The sequence below is a fragment of the Dromaius novaehollandiae genome, chromosome 8 (assembly GCF_036370855.1).
Source record: "Dromaius novaehollandiae isolate bDroNov1 chromosome 8, bDroNov1.hap1, whole genome shotgun sequence".
Lineage (NCBI taxonomy): Eukaryota > Metazoa > Chordata > Aves > Casuariiformes > Dromaiidae > Dromaius > Dromaius novaehollandiae.
In genome coordinates, this window is record NC_088105.1 from 7893356 (window position 1) to 7905772 (window position 12417).

A 12417-nucleotide genomic window follows, 5' to 3' on the forward strand; every position below is an offset into this window, starting at 1 on the left:
CTGTTCTGATAAACTTGGGAACTGAGGTGCACTGATATCCATGTTGCCATTACAGTAGTACCTAAATCATGGTGATAATGCAGGTGTTGGTTGCAAACTTGCAGCTGATACTCTTGAAATTCCTGTAACTGCTGCATGTTGTATCACTAGCTGTCATTTAGAAGAGTACTTTGTCAGGTGATCTGTGCCACTAGTGACAGGGAACTTCAACACGCAGGAAATCCTGTACTGCACGTGGCTTGAGCTCAACAGCACTTCAGAACATTCAATTAGTATTTTTCAGTTTTAAAAACATTTCTGCTCATTCTTGAACCTCGGTTACAAGTAGAGAATCTCATCTGCTGATAGTTGCTATATGGAGGCCCTTCAACCATGCTGAGAAAATAATCTTTAATTAGAAGAATTTTAGGAATAGATGCAAACTGATTGTTTTTGCCTTATCCATTAGGCACCCAAATTCTGAATGGTCTTCTGAAAGATCAGGAAAAAAAAATTTAGGTTCCATTGGTTTTTACATTTCTGAAGGTCTCCAAGAAGTTTCTTGGTGGAATCTACTAATCAAAGCCAGCTTCTATCTCAAGCAGACAGTAGTTAATAGCAGAAAGTAATTGGGAAAATATACAGGAGTCAACTTTTAGCTGATTACAATCAAATCTCATTTGAAATTAATTCTGGAGTGCTAAGCGGAGTTTTAAATGTTTCCAGCAGGCTGTAGCAAATTAGGAGGCCTGCTGCAGAATGCATAGATCAGCAGCTGCAAATGCACAGAGAGAGGAGAGCTATGCGGAGCAGAACTGGAAGGTCCACCAAGACAGCTGGACACTGAACTAGCACCTGCTACCATTGAGCTCTGTACAGTAAAAACCTTTCTTGTGTTTAGTCTAGATATATTCAACAGTGTAATCCTTATGGACTTTCTTCTTCACGCTCTTGCAGGTGTTTAAGGGGAGTCTTCCAGTTGTATTGAATATGCCACAATAGAGCACAAAATTAGAAAGAGTTCTGCAGAAGCTAAAACTTCCCTTTTAAATGAAGATCTATGTGGAGAAGGTTGTACAGGAACACGACAGAATTTTTTCCTTAGAAGATCAGAACTGATTACTTAGCAGGACCATTAGGATACTGACTTCAGTGATACATTAGCAGCTGGTCAGCATTCTGGAAGACAAGCAGCAGAGGATGATGGTAAATAAAGTTTTAGGATATGATTTAGTTACTGATAATGGGCAGTGTAATGGCACCTCTGATGCCTATGTCCACCTACCCACTGAAAGCTACTGCATAGGTGCCCTTCTCTAACATGCTGCGGTTGGTGCTGGGACTTAGCACAAGAGGGAAGCAAGAATCGGAGCTACAAAATTCTGGTGTAACTGGACCCTGCTGCCCCAAGGTGAGAACGACTTGCAGGGTAGTAGTAATCCCAAGTTAAGTCTGAGAGAAAGCAGTGTTCTGAGGGCAAAAGGAAATTGTTTGCAGAGAACTAAAATTTAGCTGCTTGTATTGAGCCACTGAATACTCACTATCATGCAAGTTACATCATTCGCAACTAGTACTGTTTTACTGCTCTTCAGTATTCTGAAGTAGCAAACTTGCTTTCTAAACTAGTGACCTTTGGGTCAAATCACATTTAATCTATCTAGCCTGCTACTGCAATTTTCATGTCATTGATTTTACACTTCTTGACTGAAAAAAGTTTCAAAAGCTGAAGTGTGATGCTTGTCTCAACTTTGAGGATAATGCAAGCTTCGTATGTGCTCATGGGCACGTATCTGCTCAAGCCTCTCTGAGTCCTTACCGACTTATACTGCTCATTTAAGGCAGTGGTTCTGAATCCTCAGAGTAGTTAGTTATTCCAACGAGCATTAAGAAACAAACTTCTAGAAATAAATAAGATTGTGGTTCCCTGGAGAAAAAGCAACTCTGTTCCCGGGGTGGGGGGACTGATTTGTGTCAGCTACAGGAGTAAGTATTTAAGCAAGATTAACCTACAAGAAATAATGCAAAACCTCAACTGAAGAGGCCTTTCCACAAGCGTGAGGAATCCTCACCTCCAGCTAAGCAGGCCTAATGGATGCAACAGCCCAAACTGAGCTTGCTTTAAGCTTTTATCCCAAAACGAGTAAGTGCTCACAGCCCTGTGAGAGTACTGGGTTCTGGGGGGTGGAAGGGAAGTCTCAGAAGCCTCTAAAGCCCCATCTCCCAGGAGGACTGCCACTTTTTCCTCCCTGACAAACAGCACTCAAATAGTGACATGATGATGGTGGGAGAGAGCGGGCAATCGCTATTCTGCAGTGGAGAGAGACAGCAGCCCGGGGGCTGGCAGGACGGTAGGAATACGGCCTGCAGCGTAGAGGCTGGATGTCTACAGCCCCCTTCTGCAGTCACCTGAGCCCAGTCAGCGCTACACTGCTGTCAGAGCAGCGTCCTGCCCGGGTGCAAGCCCTTCTCTTCCCTTGCGTTCCCTAGGCCAGCGTTCAGCTGACTCTTCTGTGAGCTTCGTAACATAGTCTTGGAGCAGAGAGAGGTCCATTTTGGCTGAGATTTTGGGCAACTTTAAAGGAGTTAAAGCTGTTACAAGAAGGGTCTGAATGGTATTAAGCAGCATGAGTACAGGCAGAAGGGGACCTCCCCCTTCTTTCCACAACTAGAGGGAGGTTACACTCGGTACATCTCAAGGAACCACTCTTCTAGTGCACATAAACATCCCACCTTTAATCTTTTAACTCTACCATGAAAAGTAGGATCTGAGTTTTACAATTGCAGTTATAATTAGAGATAAGGTAATGAAAATGAACAGAACTTCACCGTTTCATAAATGTACCTCAACCCAACTACTTTGCTAGTTATCCCTCGCATTTTTGAGTCTTCTGTTTGTTGAAGCTGCTTAATATGCAGCTAAGCACAACTGAAGTTGCCGTTTTTAACCCACCTTGAGTGCTGTGAAAATCCTTCATCACATTTCTCAGATTACGGGATCAAAGGTAGAACAGCAGCTCCTGCGCCAGGGCACGGGGCGATCCCTGGAAGAGCTGTTAGCCTCTGCTCGCCACGCGCAGGGCTTGGTTGCTTCAAAGGACTGTAACGTCTGCTTGCCCTGCGCCCTGGAGAAGCCACAAACAACCTGGCCCTGAGCACTCAACCTGTAAAGAAACTTCTGAATGGTTCCTTTGATGAATTATGAGAGGAAGCAGGACTAGAATTTCCAATAGTTTGTTCATAATGTTTTTGCTTTTATTGTCCATCTGAGAATCTGTGTGACTTCAGTTGGATATCAGCACTGTTAGACTTACCCGTACCTAACACACACAGTGTACTTGAAAAATAACATGGTTTAAAAAAGGATGGAAGAGTAAAGTAATTTTGAAAATAAAATAGTTTATAGCACTAAAGAGTCACAGTGCAATCAATGGTTTAATCAAACAACTACATTTATATATAATATTTAAAGAACATAAATAGTAAATTCACTACGACATGAAAATAAAAGCTTCACATTCTCCCACGCTTTTTAAAAACGGGACAAAGTGACAGACGGTTCCTAGACAGACTGCTCAGCTTCACAAATACCTCTCTTGCTTAAGGGATCGGACATTACCTTAGCTATCACAATGGGAACGTATGCTGCAACTAACCTAGAAGTTTCCCCATAAATTTTAAAGCATTTATAATCACAACACCCCCTTCCACCCTCCCCCCCACGATTATATTTAGTGGACATGCACTAATAGTTTATACAACGCAACATTTCACCAGAAAATAATGAATAAAGTAATTAAAAACTACTCCCCCTCCCCTTGTTTTGGGGTCTGAAAACTTCAGTTTCATGGCACGATTACAAAAAACAAATGTTTCCAGTAGGAGAAAATAATTAAGTTATTCAAAGAAGCCTGTATAGTTTTGATATAGGGATAAAAATTGATGGGGGAACAGCAGTCGAAATGGACACGTATTTACAAGTGCTAGACTTGAAAGACGGAAGTAATGGAAGGGCAGGCTCCTTCCCAAGGGGATCCCCGAGAATTTGAACACTCACGTACCACATGCCAAAAACTCAGTCTAACTACAGGCAAGACAAAGAAGGAGCAACACTGGACAGTTTAAAGGGTATTACTTCTCACCTATTACAGCAACTTTTTTGCTTCTAGCTTCATCTGCAAAGAGCTGAAGGTCTTATCAGTAAGTTTTACAGCAAAGGGAATCTCACGGTGACTATTTATTTCCCTTAAGCCAGACTGCTAATAGGTAGAGCAACCCCCATTACGTGAAAGCAAGGTCCAGTGCGAGGGAAGAGGATTTTAACATGCACACAGACAACAGCTACTGGACTTCACACGATGGCCTACTGCCAAGTTTAAAACCTTGAACCTCATTTAAGACACTAAATGGTAAACGTTGTCAAGTACTAAAATTTTCTTCCAAAGTGCTAAGCCACATTTGTTAAAGCTATGGCAAAAAAAATAAAAATAAAAAACAATTCTTAGAGCAGCTTATGGTTGAAGTCCTCCCTACTCCAGCTGAAGCCCAGTTGAGCTCACAGCTAGGGTGGCAAGAATTCTGTAAAACAAAGTATTTGCACGTTTCAGTACATCATCGTGCTGGAATTTATGGAATTTGCTTTAAAAAGAGTTTCCAAGACAGTTCTTCACAGAAAATTCTGATACATTCACAATAAAAATCTGCGACGACAGGGAGCACAGGAGAGCTGAAAAACTCTCAGAAGACTTTGCTCAATTAAGCTTGTGAGGACAGGATAACTCTGCAACAGGGGCCAAACTGGAAATTGCAGCGTACATCCAGATTGGGATGTTCCACAGAGGGAAGGGTCCTTCTGGGGGGTGGGGAGTGGTTTAACTGAATTATTTGTTAAAGAAAAAACAAACCAAACTCATGAACCACCTTACACAGAAGTATTAAGCCCAGTAAGCAGCATGGTTTTAAAGTGTCAGTTTTCTCACTATTGCCATGTTTGTTCACAATAAAATGACAGAATAATAAATCCCTTTTTCTAGGGAGTGAGATTACTTCTAGCTGCAAGACTATCAGAAATCAATTCTCTACCATCTTTTATATGGATAACCATTAGCAAATTACAACATTTAACACTTTCCTTGGCATATGTCACTATTGAATAGACTTAATTAGCTATCCAATGCTCAATACTTCACAGAGGCTACTATAACTGTGTCAAATGCATTAGAAATCCAGCTTTACCTGGACTAAATTAAGACATTCCAACCTGGAACACTTGTTCGGTTAGCATGCATTGGGAACAAAAAAGCATGTCAAACAACGGAATGCACTGGAGAAGGTCCTTTAGTCTCCTAGGGAAAAACAAAAAACCAAAACAAAGTCTAAATTAAATACAACCCAGAATACGGTCTAATCATATTAATAGGTATACTGAGAGAGCCAGAAGACATCACGTGTATTGTCCATGAAAATAATGGTGCTGCCTTCTTTTAATATTAAAGAAATCATAATTATAAAAAGAGTTAGTCCCATCTCAGTTTTCCTGCACAGCTTATTTGTGTTCCTTTGTTGGTGCATAGTACAGTTCCATGGGTTTGTTCACTTTCCAGTACTTCTCACTGACCAGTTCCAAGGAAAACGAGCCATTTAATACCTAGAAGAGAACACCGAAACAGAAATGAAAGAAATCTAACATCTTGCACAAGCGGTATTGTAGCAACAGATAGCTACTCAAGTTGGAGCAATTCATAGACCGAGTTTAAAAAAAGTCACTGATATGCGGAACAAGTGGTGTTAGCTAACAATTCAGTGCCAAAAAGCAGTAACACTAGCTACTCTGAACTCCTGCCAAACTCACTGAAACAGCGCTGAAGAAACAGTTTTGCTAGCTGTATACAAAGTGAATACCGCTTCAGATGAAGCGAAATCCAGTTCCAGCTCTCGGAGGAGCTGGGTGCGGCTGGATCCCATCCCAGTCCCGGGCTCCTCTGAGGAGGAGTCTGGAAAGCAAGGGGGTCCTTTCTCAACCTCGTGATGCAACAGGAGGGTCCCCCGACACCGTCATCAGCCCCTGTCCTCCACGCAGTAAATAACTGGGTGAACCTTGCCATCAAGCCTCGTTAAATCATTGTCTTATTTACGACTGCACTTTAAGTCACTATCTCACCGCAATAAAACATAGTGCTGCTTCTCTCTCACGAGGGAAGTGCATTGCCTTACTCATCCGCGACGAATTGGCATAGTCAGCATGTTGGCGAGCAGCATCACTGCTTATTTAGAGAGGCATGGAAGGAACCAAGTCCCAGCCTCTCAGGAGACCGGGCTCGTGACCATCGGCGTAAGCGGGAAGCTGTTGAAGGACACCGAAAAGTAGCTAGGGGCCACGCGAAGGATGGCAACGTCTGGGAGCCCGTCGAGCCCCCCAGCTCAGTCAGACACAGAGCACGAGGGGGGGGCAGCTGCCGGGCCGGCGGCGGCGGTAGAGCGGCGGCTTTCCAGGCTGAACGCAGCCCCTGCGCAAGGGAGCACAGCTATCCGTGATTCCAAAGCCTCGGAGCTGCAGGGTACGCACGGGCGCGGCAGGCGCAGAGCTGCTCCAGCGCTGGCTGCAGCCGGAGCGGCGCACGCGGCCCCCGGGGGTGGGGGAGCACGGCCAGCAGCCGGCAGAGCGCGGGGGGACCCGCCACACCCCCTGCCCCGCTGGCAGCGCGCACGGAGGGGGAGCTGCCAGCGGCACAACAACAGGCCAGGCAGCGTTGCCCCCGCTGTACCCGCGTAGCTCCATGGCGGTTACGGACCAAAAAGCGTTACATCCGCAGAGAGCGAAAGCCTGGGGAGGTGAATAAATGGACTATAGTGGAGCCTTTCTGGAGAGCCAGCGGCACAGGTACGTCCTGACCGCCGTGGACACCTACTCTGGCTATCGTACACCCACTCCTGCGCCGCAGCTACCCAGGCTCACACCACTAAGGCATCAGAAGACTTGACTGGGTTATGCGGTTCCCCGGTGGAAGCCCAAAGTGATCAGGGCTCTCATTTCACAGGGAACGATGTTCAGAGTTGGGCTGGAGAGCGGGGAATAGCCTGGACGTATCACACACCCTGCCATGCGCAAGGGGCAGGATTCATAGAGCAGACAAATGGGCTGCCCAAAGAGCTGCTGCGCAAGCTGTCCCCACTGGTACCCGCACGGGCTGGAGCAAAACGTTCGTCAGGCGAGTGCCTGCCTCAGTGACCGCCCGCTGCACGCCTCTACCCTGTATGCTCGTCTCCACGGGGAATCCATCAAGCAGCCGCGTGTGCTGAGAGCGCAACGGATACACCCCAAGCGAGTCACACCTGGGACTGCAGCGCTGAATCTGCGACTGCCACGCAAGGAAGTCACACTAGAACCGGAGAGCCGTCATTTCTGGAGCATGGGGTTGGCAGTCGCCATACCTCAAGGGTATTATGGTCGTGTAACGCCCTGTAATTAACTGTCCAGCTCTCCAGAGGGGCGGATGCCAAGGCAGGGATCATTGACTCAAACTAGCTTGAAGAGGTGAAGGCTGCAATCCATTACACCGGATCCCAAGCCCTGCGATGTACCCAGGGAGATCAAACAGCCCCGGTGATCTGTGAGCGGACAGGAGTCCCCACTACCCAGGAAATAGATTCCTTGCGGCCCACTCAGCATCCAGGCAGTTTCGGGTCTATAGGGCATGCTGTGTGGGTGCATGATCCGGCTACACCTGAACAGTCGGAAGGGGAAATCATTGCTGATGGGCCAGGAGACACCCACCTGGTACTAATCAAAGGGGAAGTGTCCCAGCCTCTGTCCCCTCCAGGAGACTCTCACCCAGAGAACTGTGACCTGATGAATAGGGTGAGCGGAGCCGCAACAGACACCGACAGAACTGCGGTGAGCACATCGAACCCAACACCCCCGAGATAAGGAGCCTACTTCAAGTGCTACGTGATGTAAAGGCTGAAGAATCAGTGTGGGACAACCCCTGGCAGTGACTGTCATCATGGCTGTCGAATTTAGGACTATGAGGAAAAGGCATTGTGCTCCTGGTCTTCTGGGCTGATCAGTTTTGTGTGCATACATGTTATAATTTACTATGTATGTATGTATATATATTCACTACGATTTAGTTGCTTGCACACCTTAGCTGTTAGTTAGGCTAATACCAGAAAGGCAAATTCCCATCAGAACCACGCATGCATATTTTGTTTGTCAACAACGTCTAGCTGCTTCCCGGGCAGTAGCTACTCAAGGTTAGCACAGCTGAGATAAGGAAGCAGTTCTGGTGGATTTAAGGGGCCCTTAGGAACAATGAGTCAAGTCCTGCCTGGGTGTCTGACCTGTGTGTCTGACCCGTGCCTTCAGCAGCCTCCCATCAGTGACCCCTCCTTGCAGTTCCCAGGGCTCCCTGTGCAGGTTGCAGTGGAAGTCCTTTATTATCTATCCTGTTTAACCCCTTATGAACCTTGAGTGTCTCTCTCCGCCGGTATCCGACCCTCACTTGCCAGCCTTGCGGTCACAGTAGTCACGTTTGGAAGCTCTGCAAAGATTCCTGCTATGAAGCATCTGCATATCTAGTTGTAGCAACTGACATTGCACTGCTACCCCACCCGGTTCAGAGCTCAATCTAACTGCGATAGTGCCGTGTTGCTTTATCTGTATGTTCTGAAGTCGTGAACTGAGAGTAGGGTTCGTCCCCATTCACAGCAGCTGTTTCATGCTGGAATAGTAGAAGTCTATGGGAGAAACGGAGAAACACTTCCTTATGACTGGCACTTCCTGATTCTCCGAAGTGCTATCTGCCTTTGGGCATGAAACAAGATTTTCAGGTGAAATAATGTTTTTCTCTTCAATTTTAGTTGTAAAAAAAGATCTGATCCTCACCTGGCATAGGTCAGCTAGTAGTTGCTGGCATCACTAGATTTTACCCCAAATAATATGCATGCCTCCTTTTCTATTAACCCATCTTTTGCTAGATACATCTCCTACAAAGCAATTAATGTTTCTAAACATGCAACATGGCACTGTGAGTATTATCCCTAGATCAATTCAAGAAGAGTCCAACTGACTGGATTTTAATCATATTTGTATCAGAGATGTAGTGTTGAACCTCAGCGTTGCTCTTAGGCAGAAATCCTACTTACAGTGAACTGCCCATTGGCAGTAGCAATGTAAATGGTATACTGCTTCTCACTGGCAGTGTCGAGATTCATCTGGTTCGATTCTCCTTTGCTTCGAAGCTCCTCCAAAGCCAACCTCACAGCTAGGTACTTGGACAAGTGATCCACAGTGGCATTGCCTGAGGTCTTTATGTATCTGCAACAACAACCACAAAGGTAATGAAAGACAGTTGAGTTACAGGTGAAGGAAAAAGGCATTTGGAACACCCCGCTTCCCAAACAGTAAGCATCAAGTGTGAAAAGGCCTGTAAAGGAAGTTCACAGGAGCATTAAGTGTTTTTACTCAAGACATGCAAGCAAATTACCAAATTATGCTGTTCCAAAGAGTCTTTATATCTTTCTGACACTTCTCCCACAGGCCCTCATGCTATTTGTAGAGAGAAGACAGCACTGCCCTGTCATCTGCTTGAAGTGAAAAACCCACTAATGGGTTGTCAAAGGTTTTTGAGAACTACTCACAACTGCTCCAATCTGCTGAGCAGAGATGCAATCTGACTTTCCTGGATGGAAAGTCACAAGGTGGCAGAGCTATACATGCAACGTTATCCCCATGTCTGCTCCCTGCTATAGTTACCCTTGTTTTCTCGTTACCCGTTCCTTCTCTAGTTCTTTACACAAGAATTAAGAAGCCTGACACGCAAATGCAGCAGCAGAGGCCTCCCCCAGAGGCTTTGTCTTTGCCTTTCAGAACAACCCCCAGAATTCCCTCACAATTCCAAACCAAAAAGAAAAGCTGGCTGAGGCTTATAACATATTTACAGGCACTACAGAGAGATGTCTCATCAGGAAAGAAAGCCAGGGAGAGATCTGAGGAAACTCCTCACGACTGCTCATTGCTGTGATCCATTATTTGCAATCTGTGCTTGGACTCGATCATGAAAAGAAATACTAGGTGAAGCTTCCAGCCTACAAATCATGCTGACACAAAGCTGCTCCAAAAACTGCTCAAAAACATACGCAAGGTTTCTTTATGCCCACAGGATTTTACAGCAAGTAGAAAGGGACTGATAATATACCATCTTCTTAGTATCTACCGAGAACTGTGATGCTGGAAACCCTTAGAAACATCTTTATCTGTGATCAAAGGCTTAAAACAGATTGTTACTGTAACTGTATTTTTTTTAAATACTGGAACAATACCATCCACCTGACTTGAAACAGAAAGAGTGCATTTGATTAAACAGGATGTGGTATGACCATAGTAAATTGATTTTAAAAGCCCCGAGAAGTGACAGACAGAAAAGAGAAGTGACCGTAGAAAATAACAGTGGAACACATGAAGAGGAACAGAAGACATTTACCTCGTCTGTGCGCTATCATCATTCTCCATGAGGGTAGGATGAGGCCTGAAGACTAATTCTATTTCACTAGCACCATCCATTACAGGATCTATTGCCACAGTTGTGTTGTTATTGTCCAGTTCTAGCCCAGAATCATCTGATGTTTTGGTCCTCTTATTACTAGGCCCTGCTTCCTGATTGCTGTGCGTTGAGGCATTGCTACAGTGCGAACTGTCACCGTTATCTTCTGCGCCACTGCCGTTCTCAATCTGCTGTTTCTTGCCCCTCTGTAACCTGATCAGAAATAGGTAGAAATAAATGTCAGCTCAGCTGTGAATCGGCACTCAGAATTCACCCAACTACTTTTACAATTCCCTCTCATCACCATGATCCGTCATGCTAAAAGTTAGAAATGGGTGACCTACCAGGAAGAGCATACAACAGTACTAAACGCTTCAGAGATACAAGCGGGTGGGGGGGGGGGGGTTATATTTATAACATTGTTTCATATAAAGAGATATTCATACACAAGACGGCAGCTTTTCCTCCTATCCCTCAAACACATTTTAGAGACTTTTTTAGGATGGTTTTTTATTTGATATGATTATTTTTATTTTTCAGCCAAGACAGATGATTCTTTTCATCTAATGAATTCATATGTGATTGATTGATATATAATATACATATATATCTCAGTCAAACAAAGAGAGAATCATACCATACTTTATCACAACATGAAGTTGGAGGTATTTTTCCCCAACGGGCTCTCTTGGGTTTAAATGCATACCCAGAATTCCAATTCCATGTATACTTCATATAGTCCAGCCTTGTGTGTTAAGTTGCAATTAAAACACCTGAGTTCTGGCATCATGTGTATTTATTTGCATATAATGGTAATATTTTGGTACAGGATTCATTCTATTACAATCTATCAGCAAGGACATGTTACCTATATTTTGGTAAAGCTAAAACTGAAATCTGCTGTCTGTATCTGGCTGCAACAGAAGTGGCAGAGAGCAATATGACGGTTTCTATTATTAGACAAAAGTTAAAAATTACTTTGGCAGTGTCTGGAGGAGAAAAGAAGAACCCCCAAATATTCTGGAGACAGGTGGCATACTTCTAGTACTGTGCGGCTGACAAGGTTACACGTAGACAAACTATGTAGGTTACGTACCTGTTCATAGCCTGAATCTTTAGTCCTTCCTCAATGCTGTGACTTAAAGCTTGCTGGTTATTGTGTTTGCTGATTCTTGCTAGCACTCTCTCCTGATGAGCTTCATATTCATCGCGGCTTGGGTAAATTTTACTGATGAGAGCATCAAAATTGGGATCTGGTCTCAGTGATCTTTTTGAAACTAGCTTTTTACGACATGTGGGACATTCTTTGTTGCTAAATGTGAATAAGAAGAGAGAAAACACATACTAACTCTCTAGCTATAACCAAAGTCTGCCCTAATGCTACGATTCTTAGACAAAGCACTCACCATGAGTTGATACCACAGTAAATCTAGAATGGGGCTTCTATGTTTTGGCAGATCAGGTAGTTCAAGATATTTAAACAAAGCATCCAAACACTTTTCTCTCTGCTTCAATTTTTTTAAGTATGCTTAAAGAAACTATATTTAGACTGAAGAGTTCAAAAGTCCTACTTTACAAGCTGGTTCTTTCCCTAAGCTCTAGCTGGATTTGCACCTAGAAAAGACACACTTTTAAAGCAAATAATAGTATTGAAGGCATAGTTTTTTGTAGCACTCAGAACAAAACAAAAATTAAGGAACCTATTACATAGTTCAAGCACCAGTTGATTCTCATTTAACTACCATGTCAGGTTTACACGGTTTTTTTCCCCAGCAAGGAAGAGGTCTCAGTAACTGAAACCTCATTAGGGGCTTTATTCTTGATGGTTTTCTCATATCCCTCCAGTGACAGGAATATTACTGCCAATCACTGGGCACAGCAAATTACACATGACCTCTGA

The 12417-nt window shown here is 44.3% G+C and overlaps 1 protein-coding gene across 8 annotated transcripts in view; it reads right to left on the bottom strand.

Annotated features, from left to right (window-relative positions):
- Positions 1–3206: 3206 nt before the first annotated feature.
- RNF2 (ring finger protein 2) overlaps positions 3207–12417 on the bottom strand; it is a 28123-nt gene continuing 18912 nt past the window's right edge. For all 8 annotated transcript variants that reach the window (XM_064515566.1, XM_064515567.1, XM_064515568.1 and 5 more), the window contains exons 4-7: positions 11614–11829; positions 10458–10730; positions 9121–9292; positions 3207–5623 (exon numbers count right to left, since the gene is read on the bottom strand). In XM_064515566.1, coding sequence (XP_064371636.1) covers positions 5522–5623; positions 9121–9292; positions 10458–10730; positions 11614–11829 — 763 coding nt within the window. In that variant the 3' untranslated portion in view covers positions 3207–5521. The remainder of the gene's footprint in view (positions 5624–9120; positions 9293–10457; positions 10731–11613; positions 11830–12417) is intronic.